At 50.2% G+C, this 12,426-nt stretch overlaps 1 protein-coding gene across 2 annotated transcripts in view; it reads right to left on the bottom strand.

Annotated features, from left to right (window-relative positions):
- The window catches only part of FRMD4A (FERM domain containing 4A), a 293,292-nt gene that overhangs the window by 42,361 nt on the left and 238,505 nt on the right, over positions 1-12,426 (bottom strand). For both annotated transcript variants that reach the window (XM_044915543.1, XM_044915542.1), the window contains exons 12-13: positions 6,074-6,150; positions 33-171 (exon numbers count right to left, since the gene is read on the bottom strand). In XM_044915543.1, the coding sequence (XP_044771478.1) occupies positions 33-171; positions 6,074-6,150 (216 nt within the window). The remainder of the gene's footprint in view (positions 1-32; positions 172-6,073; positions 6,151-12,426) is intronic.

Below are 12,426 nucleotides of genomic sequence, written 5' to 3'. Positions count from 1 at the left end.
GGAGTCCCTCCCAGCCCCAGAGAAGGACTTACCTTACTCTGCTTTCTGTCCAGATAGAACTGGTGTTGGCTAATGGCCATAGCCCAAATGGACTTGATCAAAGCCGGACACGCATACCACGTATGCACTGCAATGCCGCTGTGTCCAAATGTCCTCCTTGTCACTGAAGCCCTGGGATGGCAAAAATCACGAGGTTCAACCATGTTGATGATGCGGGACTCCAGTGACTGGTTGACAGCTTTCACTGAGATCCCCATGGGATTTAAAAGCCCTTGCATAAACGGGACAGATGAGCGCCCACACGCGCGTGCGCGCGCGCGCATACACACACACTTAGGGAAACTAGCTAGCAAAGGCCATCTTTTTAATTGTTTAATAAAAATCGTATATATTTTCTTTAACCATTCATCAACGGACTTTTGGGCTCTTTCCACAACTTGGCTGTTGTGGACACTGCTGCTGTAAACATTGGGGGTGCATGAGCCCCTCATATCAGCATTTTTGTGTCCTTTGGATAAATACCTAGTAGTGTAATTGCTGGGTCATAGGGTAGCTCTATTTTCAACTTTTTGAGGAACCTCCATACTGTTTTCCAGAGTAGCTGCACCAGCTTGCATCCCCACCAACAGTGCACGAGGGTTCCCCTTTCCCCACAACCTTGCCAACACCTATGTTTGCTGAGTTGTTAATTTTAGCTATTCTGACAGGTATGAGGTAGTATCTCATTGTGGTTTTGATTTGTATTTCCCTGATGATGAGTGATGTTGAGCATTTTTCATGTGTCTGTTGGCCATCTGGATGTCTGCTTTGGAAAAGTGTCTATTCATGTCTTCTGCCCATTTCTTAATTGGATTATTTGTTTATATTTCTTTATATATTTCGGAAACTAACCCTTTGTCTGACATGTCATTTGCAAATATCTTCTCCCATTCCCTCGGTTGCCTTTTACTTTCGTTATTTCCTTCACTGTGCAGAAGCTTTTTATTTTGATGAGGTCCCAATAGTTCATTTTTGCTTTTGTTTCCCTTGTCTCCTTAGACAATGGAGTATTACCCGGTGATCAAAAAAAATGAAATCTTGCCATTTGCAACAATGTGGATGGAATGAGAGTGTATTATGCTAAGTGAAGTAAGTCAGGGAAAGACAAATATATGATTTCACTCACATGTGGAATTTAAGAAACAAAATAGATGAACATGGGGAAGGGAAGGAAAAATAAGATGAAATCAGAGAGGGAGGCAAACCATAAGGGACTCTTAAAATAGAGAACAAGCTGAGGGTTGCTGGAGGGGAGGTGGGTGGGGGGTGGGCTAAATGGGTGATGGGCCTTAAGGAGGGCACTTGGGATGAGCCCTGGGTGTTGCACGTGCGTGATGAATCACTGGATTCTGCTCCTGAAACCAGTGCTGCACTCAATGGTAGCTTGAATTTAAGTTGAAGAAATTATACAAATTTCAGGTGTGCAACAGGATTTGATATACATATAGTGAAATGATTATTACTGTCAAGCTAATGAACAGAGATCATATCTTCACATATCTGTCATGAGAGCCCCTGAGATCTACTCTCCTAGTTCATTCCCACTATTCAGTACAGCATCGCCCTCACACTGTACCTTAGATCCATAGGCTTACTGTTCTATGTAACTGCAACTTTGTACCTCTGACCAACATCCCCCCATTTCCTCTCTTCCCTGGCCCAGGTAACCACCTTTCTACTTTCTGCTTCTACATATTTGACTTTTGAGAGTCCACATATTCATGAGATCATGCAGTTCTTTTTTCACCCCCCCCCCCCCGCATCTGGCCTATTTCACTTAGCATAATGTCCTCCATGTTCATCCACATTGCTGCCAATGTCAGGACCGCCTTCTTTCTTACGGCTGAATAATACTCCATTGTACATATACACATCACCATTTCTTTATCTGTTCATCCCTCCATGAACACTTAGGTTGTTTCCATATTTTGGCTATCATGAATAATGCTATTCTTTTTATTTACTGGCTCCTTAGGGTTCAGAATTTGTCCAAGCCTCTGCCTCGTCTGGGATAAGATGGGTCATTCTAGGTCACTGGACGGTCCTTTCTGAGCTTCAGCTCCTGGCGCTGGGCCAAGACAAACTTCAGAAACAGGAAAAGCCTTTGACAATGTCCTTTATTAAGCAGGCAGTGCTGCCTATGGTGAAGGATAAGTAAATTCTGTTCTAATCACCAGCACAGGCCACAGCCTGTGGGATGTCCCGAGGGAGTCCGGACTTCTCACACTGCTCTAACTCAGTGTTCCTTGAAAGAGTTGGTTATCAATCTCAAATTTAGTCAGCCGGCAGGCAGGGTATAAGGAATCAAAACAGGGACGACAGAAAGGAGTGCAGCCAATCTTCCGCACTACCCACCGACACATACACATTTACGGAGCAGCTAGGGCATATATCCATCTGGGGTACACAGAGGCAATCAATGAAAATCAATGAAAAGTGGGAAATGTGGGTTCCAACATAATTCACCACATCCATGATGTTGGGGGGAAAAAGTGATAGGATCATGCTTTCCGTGAAGTGTATTCCATAGGCTAGGCAGATGATTTTGCAAATGAAATCTGAGAACATGTGTTTGCATGCACACGCGTGTGTGTGTCTGAGTGTGTGTGCGCGTGCGTGCACGGCAAGGTACTGGGGTGGGGCCCAGGGTATCTGATGTGAACATCAGGAGAGAAGAGTGTGTTCTCAGGTTTAAGATACCTAATCTGGAAGAAACTTGGGTCGTCAGGACTCATGAATAACTGTTTTTTTAATGACACATTTTCCCTGGAAGAAAATCTAGAGCTGTTCCCATCAGTTTTCCTTGGGGGCTACAGACCGAACAGAGGGTCTTCTTCAGACCCACCTTTAGGGAGAAATTCAAATCTGGTGGCTTGTTAATGCTACTGATTCTAGGCACAGTAATTCTTCGTTTAGTTAAGTTAGGAGGGGGCGCCTGGGTGGCTCAGCGACTGCAGTCGCTTAACCTGGGTGGTTAAGCGACTGCCTTCAGCTCAGGTCATGATCCCAGGGTCCTGGGATTGAGTCCCGCATCGGGCTACCTGCTCTGCAGGGAGCCTGCTTCTCCCTCTCCCACTCCCCCTGCTTGTGTTCCCTCTCTCGCTGTGTCTCTGTCAAATAAAAAAAAAAAAAAAAAAAGTTAGGAGAACACATCAGCTCATGGGAGAGAACACGGTTGAAAATAATGGGGAGGGAGCCAGCAAGAGAGTTAGGAGGAGCACCCCACCGATCTCTAGAAGTAAAAAGAAACCGATCAGAACTCCCACGTTGGCTTCTACACCCGTGGCTGCTCCTGGGAATATGTGCAATCTTTTCTCCCAGAAAAGCTGAATTAGAAAGGAGAAGTAACTGGGCGTGTGTCTGAGTGAAAGCATGAGTGGGTAGGGGCCAGGTGCTTGTGTTTGTAAGGAAGGCGAGGGAGGAAGGGTTCAGGAGGTTGGCCAGGTCTAGGAGGTTCTGCAGGAACACCACATCAGACACTGGGAGTTTTCTCCTGCTCCATTATTCATTTATCTCTTCTCGGCATCTTTCCCTTCAGGCTCTTCCCACCCCACTGACTTCTCTGTTTTGCCTAAACTTTAGAAACGGAGTATTTGCCAAGCCCGGAGTACCACAGAACCCATGTGGCTATCAAGTTGGGGGGTCCATGTATAGGAACACAGATCCAAGGTTACCTTCTATGGTCCCACCCGGGACCAGGCGACCCAGGACACACGGCACCCTCTGCCTGGGCTGATGCCCAGTCCCCGCCGTGTCCCACCGGTGGCCTCTTCAGGACATGATTCTCTTCCTCACTTGCCCTCCCATCACTTTGGTTCTGACCCCCTTTCCTGGCTGGGACCACCCCAACGTAGAGTCAACCAGACTGGTCTTCCCTGCTCCAAATAACACGGCAACAGCTATGGGCGCGGCGGGTAATGGAAGGAGCGCCCTGCGGCCGTGGGAAGGGAAGAGGTTTCGGGGCAGAGCAAAGGCACTGTGCCAGGGAGCTAACCTGCAGCAATCCCCTTTGCTTGCCTCAGTGCACACACGGAAAAGGTGTCTTTAAAGCATCAGGGCAGACACACCCCTGGCCTCCCTCCCCGCCCCGCCCCCTCTCCGCCTGCCTGCCTCTAGGCTGGTAGAGGGCTGTTTTCCTCGGGGAGATGTGATCACACTCTGTGCTCCACCTGCCTCTAGCACCTCCCTTCCCTCTTCTTTCTGACACCCACCTGACGAAGTCTTCATTCCCCACCCAAGGTTCAGCTCAGAATCCCTCCTTCTTAGGAACCTGTCCCAACCAGCCTGGCTTCTGGCCACCTTCAGTATTTATGGTCCACACCATCCGGCACTCGGGCCCCGGTGTGTTGTGTGGAGCGTAGCGGGATGCCTGTGAGCTATGCAGTCAGGCTCCCTGGGTTCAAATCCTTCCTGGACCACTTGCCAGCTTTTTATAACCTAGAGCAGGTGACTTTGTTTCTTGGGTGCCTCAGTTTCCCCCCACGTAGAACAGGAAGCTAGCAGGACCTCTTTCTGGGCCTGAGGCACAGCCCCTTAGATGATCCAATCCCCAGTTTTCATTCTGTCAGGCAGCCCCTTTCTGCATCTGACTCACTGTGGCAACATGCATTTCAGTCTTCACACACAGGCTTTCCCTCCCCTCACGCTTCTAAGACTGGTCTGGTTCGCTTCACCTGGAAAAGCTTGGCTGGAATATTATTCTCAGCATCTGGCTCTCCCTCACTGGGCCCCGCACACATGGGTTCCTGCTCTGCGGAGGCAGGGTCTCCAGACCGAGACCCTCCGCAGGACCCCGAGAAACGCTGGCCAGGTCATTACTCCGCCAATGTCACCGCCTTCATCTGACTGTGCACACTGGGTCTCCACAGTGTTCTCCACCTGCTGGTCGTGTGGGGGCTGTGGGGCGTGGGCTGAGCTCTTCCCCTCTGCGGAGTGGCTGTCTCACGCAGATTACACGGCGGGGCAGAGTGGCCTGTCACCACTGCTGGGTTATCACGGGCGGCAGGAGCAGGGACACTGCCCAAGCTCAGCCCTCCGACTGGGGGGCCGGCGTCCTGGTCTCTGAGAGCTCCCTGGGAGGCAGAGAGGCTTGTTTTGCTGCTCAGAGGCCATGTGTGAGGGGGACTGGGGCATCAATGGTGCCTAACTGTCCCGTTGGCTCCTCTATAGGATCTGACCTTTTCACTGTCTTCCTAGGGCTACTTTCTTGTAAATCCACTTTGGACCCACTGAGAGCAATTTATTCTTAGGTGTCAGGCCTGTTTTCAGGGAGTTTTGCTGCTGTTTCTGAGCTGCCTCTAAGTCCAGGACCTGCCAGCAGACAAAGAGAGGAAAAGCAGCCGGGATGTGCTGCCTGAGAACCTTCCAGAACCTTCCACTCAGGGCTTGCTGCATTCCAAACCAGGACCCTATTGTTGGGCATGTGACTTAGAGAGCCCTGGTTTTCACACTAGTGCTCCCTGGGACACAATGTGAGATGGGGAGAAAAAGAACTCTCTTGCTTTCGACATCCACCCACACCAACACCCAAAAATTACAGCTCCTGGAATCAAACAACTTCACACAACTGCTTTAGGTCTAGATTCCTTTCGGTGCCGACTGTCCTCCCTGAAACATTCTCAGAAGCTCTGACAAGCCATCCTTCAGACTTCTCCAGCACAAGCTCCCAGAAAGGACTCAGACCACTACCCAGTCTAGTGTGGTGTTTGTTACCAGGTGCCATCCATCTGCCCTCGAATGCCCCGGCATGCAAAGACAACACCACACACGAACACCGAACACATGTAGCCAGAGGAGAGAATCACGGAATTGCCAATTCCTCTCGTGCACGCACATGCAAAGCACGCTTGAACCCTCCGCATCTATCAACATATTTAGTAGAAAACAAAGCTTCACCGTCAGATTGGCGTATGCTCCCCACAGGCAACTATCCTCCTCCCGCTCCCCAAAATGAACGACAGCACGAAAATAGTCATATAACTAACATGCCGGCTGGGCCACGCACTCCCAGAAGGAAAGGACTTTTCTAGCTTACCTGCGGGGGTCATGAACTTCCACGGAAAACTTCTTCTCTCTGAAATACAGGTTTTCCAACTGTCTCCATTGGAATATCTGGACAGAAAACAATGCGGTTTACGTTCAGGAGTGGTTGGCTCAGGGCTCTCGTCGTCTTTGCTGCCTAACTTCTCCAGCTAGCCGCTTCCTTATCAAAGCAGAGACTGCACAGTTGTTTGCACGCCCTCCGCCTCTTGCTGGAGACACACACACACACACACACACACACACACACACACACACGCACGCCGCTCTCCAATGTGGGTGTGGATTTTCCTGCAGGTTTCTTAACGGGAACAAAACAAGTTCTTTTCAAGTTGGTCCCCTCCGCTTTGCCTTTGTTGCATTATCCGAGACCGAGACGGTTCCCAGCTCCGCGGACTTTTCCCTCCAAAGAGAGGGGGCGAGCGGGGGCTCTAGGAGGGCGGGCTGCCGGGCGGGGAGCAGGGCCCGCTCTAGGAGGGAAGCGGGAGCCGTCTGCGCAGCGCTCAACTGAGCTTCCTCCCTCCAGTGCTGAAATGGGAAGGCGGTCAAATTCCCAGCCTCCCATCGGGACTCCACTTCCTGCCCACTAATGTGGGAGAGCTCGGACTCGCCCTGGCGATCCGGCTCGGGAAGCTTCCCCGCGAAGGGCGGGGGCTGCTGGAACCTTATTTCGGGGCAGGCAACTCGAGATAACAATATGAGCTTGTCAAGCCCCGGCTTCTTTCTGCAGCACAAAGCAAATCCAGAGTCCGGCTGGCGGGATGCTGCCGCCAGGGGCTGGCTGCCATCAGAGAGGGGGGAGGTAGAAATGAGGCAGTTCTGTGAAGGGGGGGTGACGAGTTCCTGCCGCTGCCCCATGCATGCCCTCGGGCTCTGGTGGGCACCCCTCCTTGCAGGAGGGAGCCTGTTAACGAGGAAACTGACTGCAGGGTCTGGGAGTGATTAAGGCAGCCGTTCCGGGCGGGGGAGGGGGGGCCCTTTCATCGGAAGAAAGTTACTGAACCCTCTGGAAAATGTCAGAAGAGGTTAAAGTTGTATGCACACATGCCTGTATTTCTATTATTTATGCTTACATTTGATACATTTCGCAGCCCCTTCTAGACACCTAGAACTTGAGTTGATTTTGCCCAAAGTAGGGTAAAATGGGAATCCTGCGTTCCTCTTCATCCTGGGAGCAGCTGATGCCTCTCTGGGGTCTTCCCGTTCTCTGTGCACTGCATTGAGGCATATGCTTTTCAGGGTCTCCTCCTAGCCCCAGAGTCCTCTCAGCTGGGGCTCCTGACACTCCCTGACCTACCCCAGTTTTTGTCTCCTTAAAAGATGTGACAGCGATTTCCCTGTGCCCCATCAACCCTGCCCTTCCAGACCCAGACACGCCAGCTAGTCAGGGCTTGGCCAAAGGACTCCACCCCTTTGTCAAACTGGGCTGGAAGAAAATCTCTTTCAAGAATGGCTGCATTCTTTTCACGACCTGCTCTGCCCAATGTTACAATTATTTTGTCTGCATAATAGGGAGGAGGACATCTACTCCTATGACTCTTTGGTCCACAGTTCAAAGACCATTTTGCTCTGAAGCCCAAGGAAAACTGTACTTCTCTTTTTCCTTTAGCGTTGGTTCCAAGTGGGGGAGAGAGAGACATTTCAAGGCAAGCAAGTGACCCAAAGCCCTACCTTGGCTCAGACAGCTTTGTGTGAGGTCACGGATGAAATGCCCCCTGAGTAGAGCCCATTACTCAAGTCACAGATCTGAGTTTCACGCTCCTGTCGGATGCTCTGCTAAGCTCAATCCTTCAATGAAATACCTTAAGTTCCTCTCTGACCAACCCTCTCCCCTGTTGTTAGATATTTATAGACATATATTTATAGACATATAGACACAAAACGTAGCCACAGACACAAAAACGCCAGAACTAACAGACCCCAGACACTAACCTCCTAAACGGGAGGTAGTAAGTATACAGGACCCAATGGCCAGGCACACACGCCGGGGAGTCTGACTGCATCGGTGTGAATACAGGGTCCCCGACATCCAAGTTGTTTGACCTTAGGCAAGTGACTGTACTCCTCGAGCCTCAGTTTCCCCATCTATAAAATGGCAATAATGCCCCTCCAAAGTAGAAGCAACAGATCCTCCACACGGTGTCAGCACAAAGTAAGTGCTCCGTGAACTTCAGCTTAACGGGATTCCTAACTGTTCTCCCTTCTCCCAAATCTTGGCAAGTAACAGAGAATTACCAAAATAATGTTTTCCTTAAATTTCCGAACTTAAGAGCTGACATCAGGGTTTAAGAAAAATAAAATTTGATTATTTGCATGCTGGAAATCCTGGACTGAAGTGTACAGAATTACTCCCCTGCCCCCCTTCTGTTCCTCTCTGAAAAATGGGGTGGAGGGCAGGGGGCTGTTCCCTCAGGGGCACCCTCGGCCCCTGCGCCGCACCCATCTTGGCCATAACTGGCTTCATGTGTGTGTGAGGATATGTGCTCCGAAGAGCCCAGTGCTTGGTTTGATGTTTGGCTGTCTCCAGCCCACTAAGTTTTGATCAAGCGGCCCCGCAAGTTGTGTTGCTGGTCCCAGTCTCTGGTCCTGGCTGGTGCTGGGGCCCCAAACTCGGTCCTGGGCAGGGCAGCGCTTAGGGTAAGGGGCCTTCTTGGAATCTGATGGGGGGCTTCCAGGGGCTTTCTCCTCCCGGTCATGAGGAAAGAAGACAAACCTGGGCTTTTGGTGTGACGCCCCCTCCCAGCGGGAGGAGAAACCCAGAGCCCATGCTCAGAGGGCTTGGTGCCCTGGCACCTCCTCTCTCCCTCTCCTTGTAAAGCAGGAGGCAAGCCGAGCCTCCCCAGCTGCTGGTGCTGTGGAGAGCCTCACCCCTGCCCACTCTGCCAATGGGCCCCAACATAAGCAGCAGTACTTGTGATCATGTGCAGCAAAACAGGAAAGAAAAGCCACCGTATAGGACTAAAAAGATTTGGTTTTATACTTCCTCCTTACAGTCACATTGCTGCTCATTTGTAAAAATAATTCCACTCATAAAGTTACCCAGCCATTAGTGAGTCAGAGCTGTTCCCACTAATTAGGGGGCCCATGTGGAAAGAAGCATAGAGTAATGGGCCAGGTGCCCTTGACTCCTGCTTCTGGTTCCTTCACTGACTTGCTGTGTGGCCTTAGGCAGTGCCCCTTCGTCTCTCTGGGCCTCACTTTCCCCAGGAAGAAAATTTCCCACTCGTTCTTCTTGGGAGGATGCTGAAAGATCAAAGAAGTGATGTTTGCAGAGCTTTAAAGATGCCCAGATGCATTAGAAAGGCCTTGATTTAATAGGTATTAATTAATAAATCCTTTGATTATTGATAAACAGTATGTTAGCTTTTAATTAGCTCCATGGGCCTCAGTGGTCACAGAAGTCATGCAAAATCATAAAGGAATTAGCTGAGCCATAATGATTGTGTGTGTGTGATGTGTCTTTATGTGGATTCACAAAGCACATCGATGGCTTTAACTGGTAGCTGGGTTAGGACAGCTGCAGCAAGCCAGGAAGGCTCTCTGAAATGGCACAGATGATCTGGGGCCGCCTCCAAAACCAGCACATCAGAGCCCAGTAGACCCTGTTTACAAAGAGGAGGCGAGGTCGAACATCTTCTGTTTGCTTGCTGCTGTACTCTGTCAGCTTCAGAGTGGAGGGTTTAGCAGGCTGGACCTCTGAGCTGTGGGGCACAGGGGCCTGGGGACAGAAGAGCCTAGCCCTCCAGGAAGGGACAGTGCATTTACAGCAAGGGGTGGAGGCCCTAGTGGCCAACAGCTGCCTGGATGCACAGGGAGGTCAGGGGACGTGGAAGATGTTTAGCTGCCATCGTACCCTGGCCCCTAGCCCTTCCCATTCCCCCCTGCATGAGGCGAAAAGGATCAGGCTAGTGTTTCCACACGAGCACCTCCTCTTCCGTTCCTGGAGCCCCGTTAATGCCCCAGTGCATTCTGTCCCAAAAAACCAGTCCATTCATTCACCTCGCTCCCACCCTCCCTTCCCAGTGTTTGATTTGCAAACAGACTCCCTGCTTCGAACAGACCTGAAGGAAAGCTCCTGCTCTGCCCCTTGTTAGAAAATGTCCACAAGCATATAGCATCCCAGAGAGATGCCAGGAGCCAGGCCACCAGGGTCCATGCCGGGAGCAGGACCACAGCTGAGCCCGGAATTATTTTTACAAATGAGCAGCAATGTGACCATAAGGAGGAAGTATAAAACCAAATCTTTTTAGTCCTATACGGTGGCTTTTCTTTCCTGTTTTGCTGCACATGATCACAAGTACTGCTTCCTTCTCCTCGTATAGAGACCTGATTTCTCTGGTTTCCTATACAGCGAAGCCCCGGTACATTGCAGAGGTTCATCAAGGACTAACAAACAACAAGAACCAGGATTAAGAACAGCCTTTAATAATTTGGGCCTGCCCTGAAAACAAAAACTTAGAGAAACTGTCCAGGGGTGGTTTCACTGAGACAGTGTCTATCACCCTTGTGGGGACCACAGCTGGTACCAGATGTGATTTGTAGTTTTTGACCCCGACATGTGATTTCCAAGTGATCACGGGCTCTCCACCTCTCCTTTCTAATGTAAAAAACAGGGAGATGGGAGAAGTTTATCCACGGAGAGCAAACAAGAGTGGCTAATAAATACCGCTTTTGAGCCCTGAGTGCAACAGGGTCCACTATAAACACTTACTGAGCAGACCTGGGTACTGGATCCTATTAGCTAGTCTGCTGGATTCCCACATCCTGTGTATCGCTGAAGGTCAGGGCAGAAAACAGCTAATGTCCACTGCCCACACCTGCCCTCCCCCCAAGCCCTGTTCCTTCTGGGTGGGAGAAGGCACGGCAGGGCCAAGTGTTTACGGAGTGCCGGAACAGCACGTGGGGTGGTGGACAAGCTCTCGAAATGATGCAGACATAAAGGCCTGACAGGAAGCTTGCTTTAATGGCTCTAACTCTTGAGCAGGACTTCAGGGAGCCTGTCTTCCTCCTGTCCCTGAGGCTGAGTCACCAAGCTTCTTAATGACCTCTGAGTAACTTCCTGTTTCTACTGGGGGCGAGCGGGGGGGGGGGGGGGGCTCTACAGAATCCCAGCAGCCATCTGCTCTGGCGTCCTCCTTCCACAGATAAAGCAAGCCCAGTGGAGAGAGGTTAGGGGCCGGGCAGAGGTTAAATAAGAAGCTGATGTCAGGACTCATCCTGGGACTGGGTCGTCCTGGGCTCTTTCTAACACCAGGAAGACCTGAGGATGAGCGAGAGCCAAATTGTTGCAAGCCGATGGGTAAGGACATGATCGGAAATGATCCCTTCTTCAAAGGCAGTGTCAAGATCCCGCATGCTTTCCAAGCATCAGCAAAGAGTTCTCTTTTAAAAAGATTTAGACTCACGGCCAGGAATAATCTCCGAGCTCAGAATGAAACATACAAACTAGAAATCTCGCTTCCTTGTTTCATTTCTGCTCTGTTCGCCTTCTAGAAGCAGGGCTGTCACTCACAACATGGTGGGCTCACACCATCTATCAGGGTTGTTGTTGTTGTTTTTAACAGCAGTTGCACAAGGATTCAATATATTTTACTTTATAAAGAAGAGAGCTGAGGCCCTGGGCTTTTAGGCCACATCTAATCCCCACCCCTCTCCAATCTTTCGAGAAGTGGGTGTCTTACTTTGGGCCAACCCACGCTAATAGGAAAGAGGAAGGACATGATGCCTAATGCATGTTTATATTTGTCAAGAGCTCACAATCTCATTGGGAAGACAAGCCAGACAAAAAGTAGACTGTAGAGCAATGATACAGCAATTTAACTTCGTGATGGTGCTCAAAATCATCTACAGTTTCTAGGTTAGACTTTTTTTTTAAGATTTTATTTATTTATTCATGAGAGACAGAGAGAGAGAGAGAGAGGGAGGCAGAGGGAGAAGCAGGCTCCCAAGGAGCAGGGAGCCCGATGCGGGACGCGATCCCAGGACCCTGAGATCATGACCTGAGCCGAAGGCAGACGCTCAACCATCTGAGCCACCCAGGCGCCCTCTAGGTTAGACTTTTAAAACTCTAGAGGCACCACACCTTATTCAGATAGGTTTCATGCTTCTGCCTCAGATAATCAATATTCATGACCATCGCTTATTCCCTGTTTCAGTTTATCATTTTTAGAGGCAAGAACTCTGGCTTGGAAGTCAAGAGGCCTCGTGATAGTCCTGACTCTATGTCCCTCTATATCTTAGCTGCCTTTACCATAAAACCGGGTGTGTGTGTGCACGCACATGGGCATTCCTAGATCCTATGCACGGGTTGAAGGTCAGCACTGTAAATCCAGGCAGTATCATAGTGCT

This window comes from Neomonachus schauinslandi, chromosome 5, assembly GCF_002201575.2.
Source record: "Neomonachus schauinslandi chromosome 5, ASM220157v2, whole genome shotgun sequence".
In the NCBI taxonomy this organism is placed as follows: domain Eukaryota; kingdom Metazoa; phylum Chordata; class Mammalia; order Carnivora; family Phocidae; genus Neomonachus; species Neomonachus schauinslandi.
The sequence above is the reverse complement of the archived record's forward strand: the minus strand, read 5'-3'. Positions and strand labels throughout refer to the sequence as shown.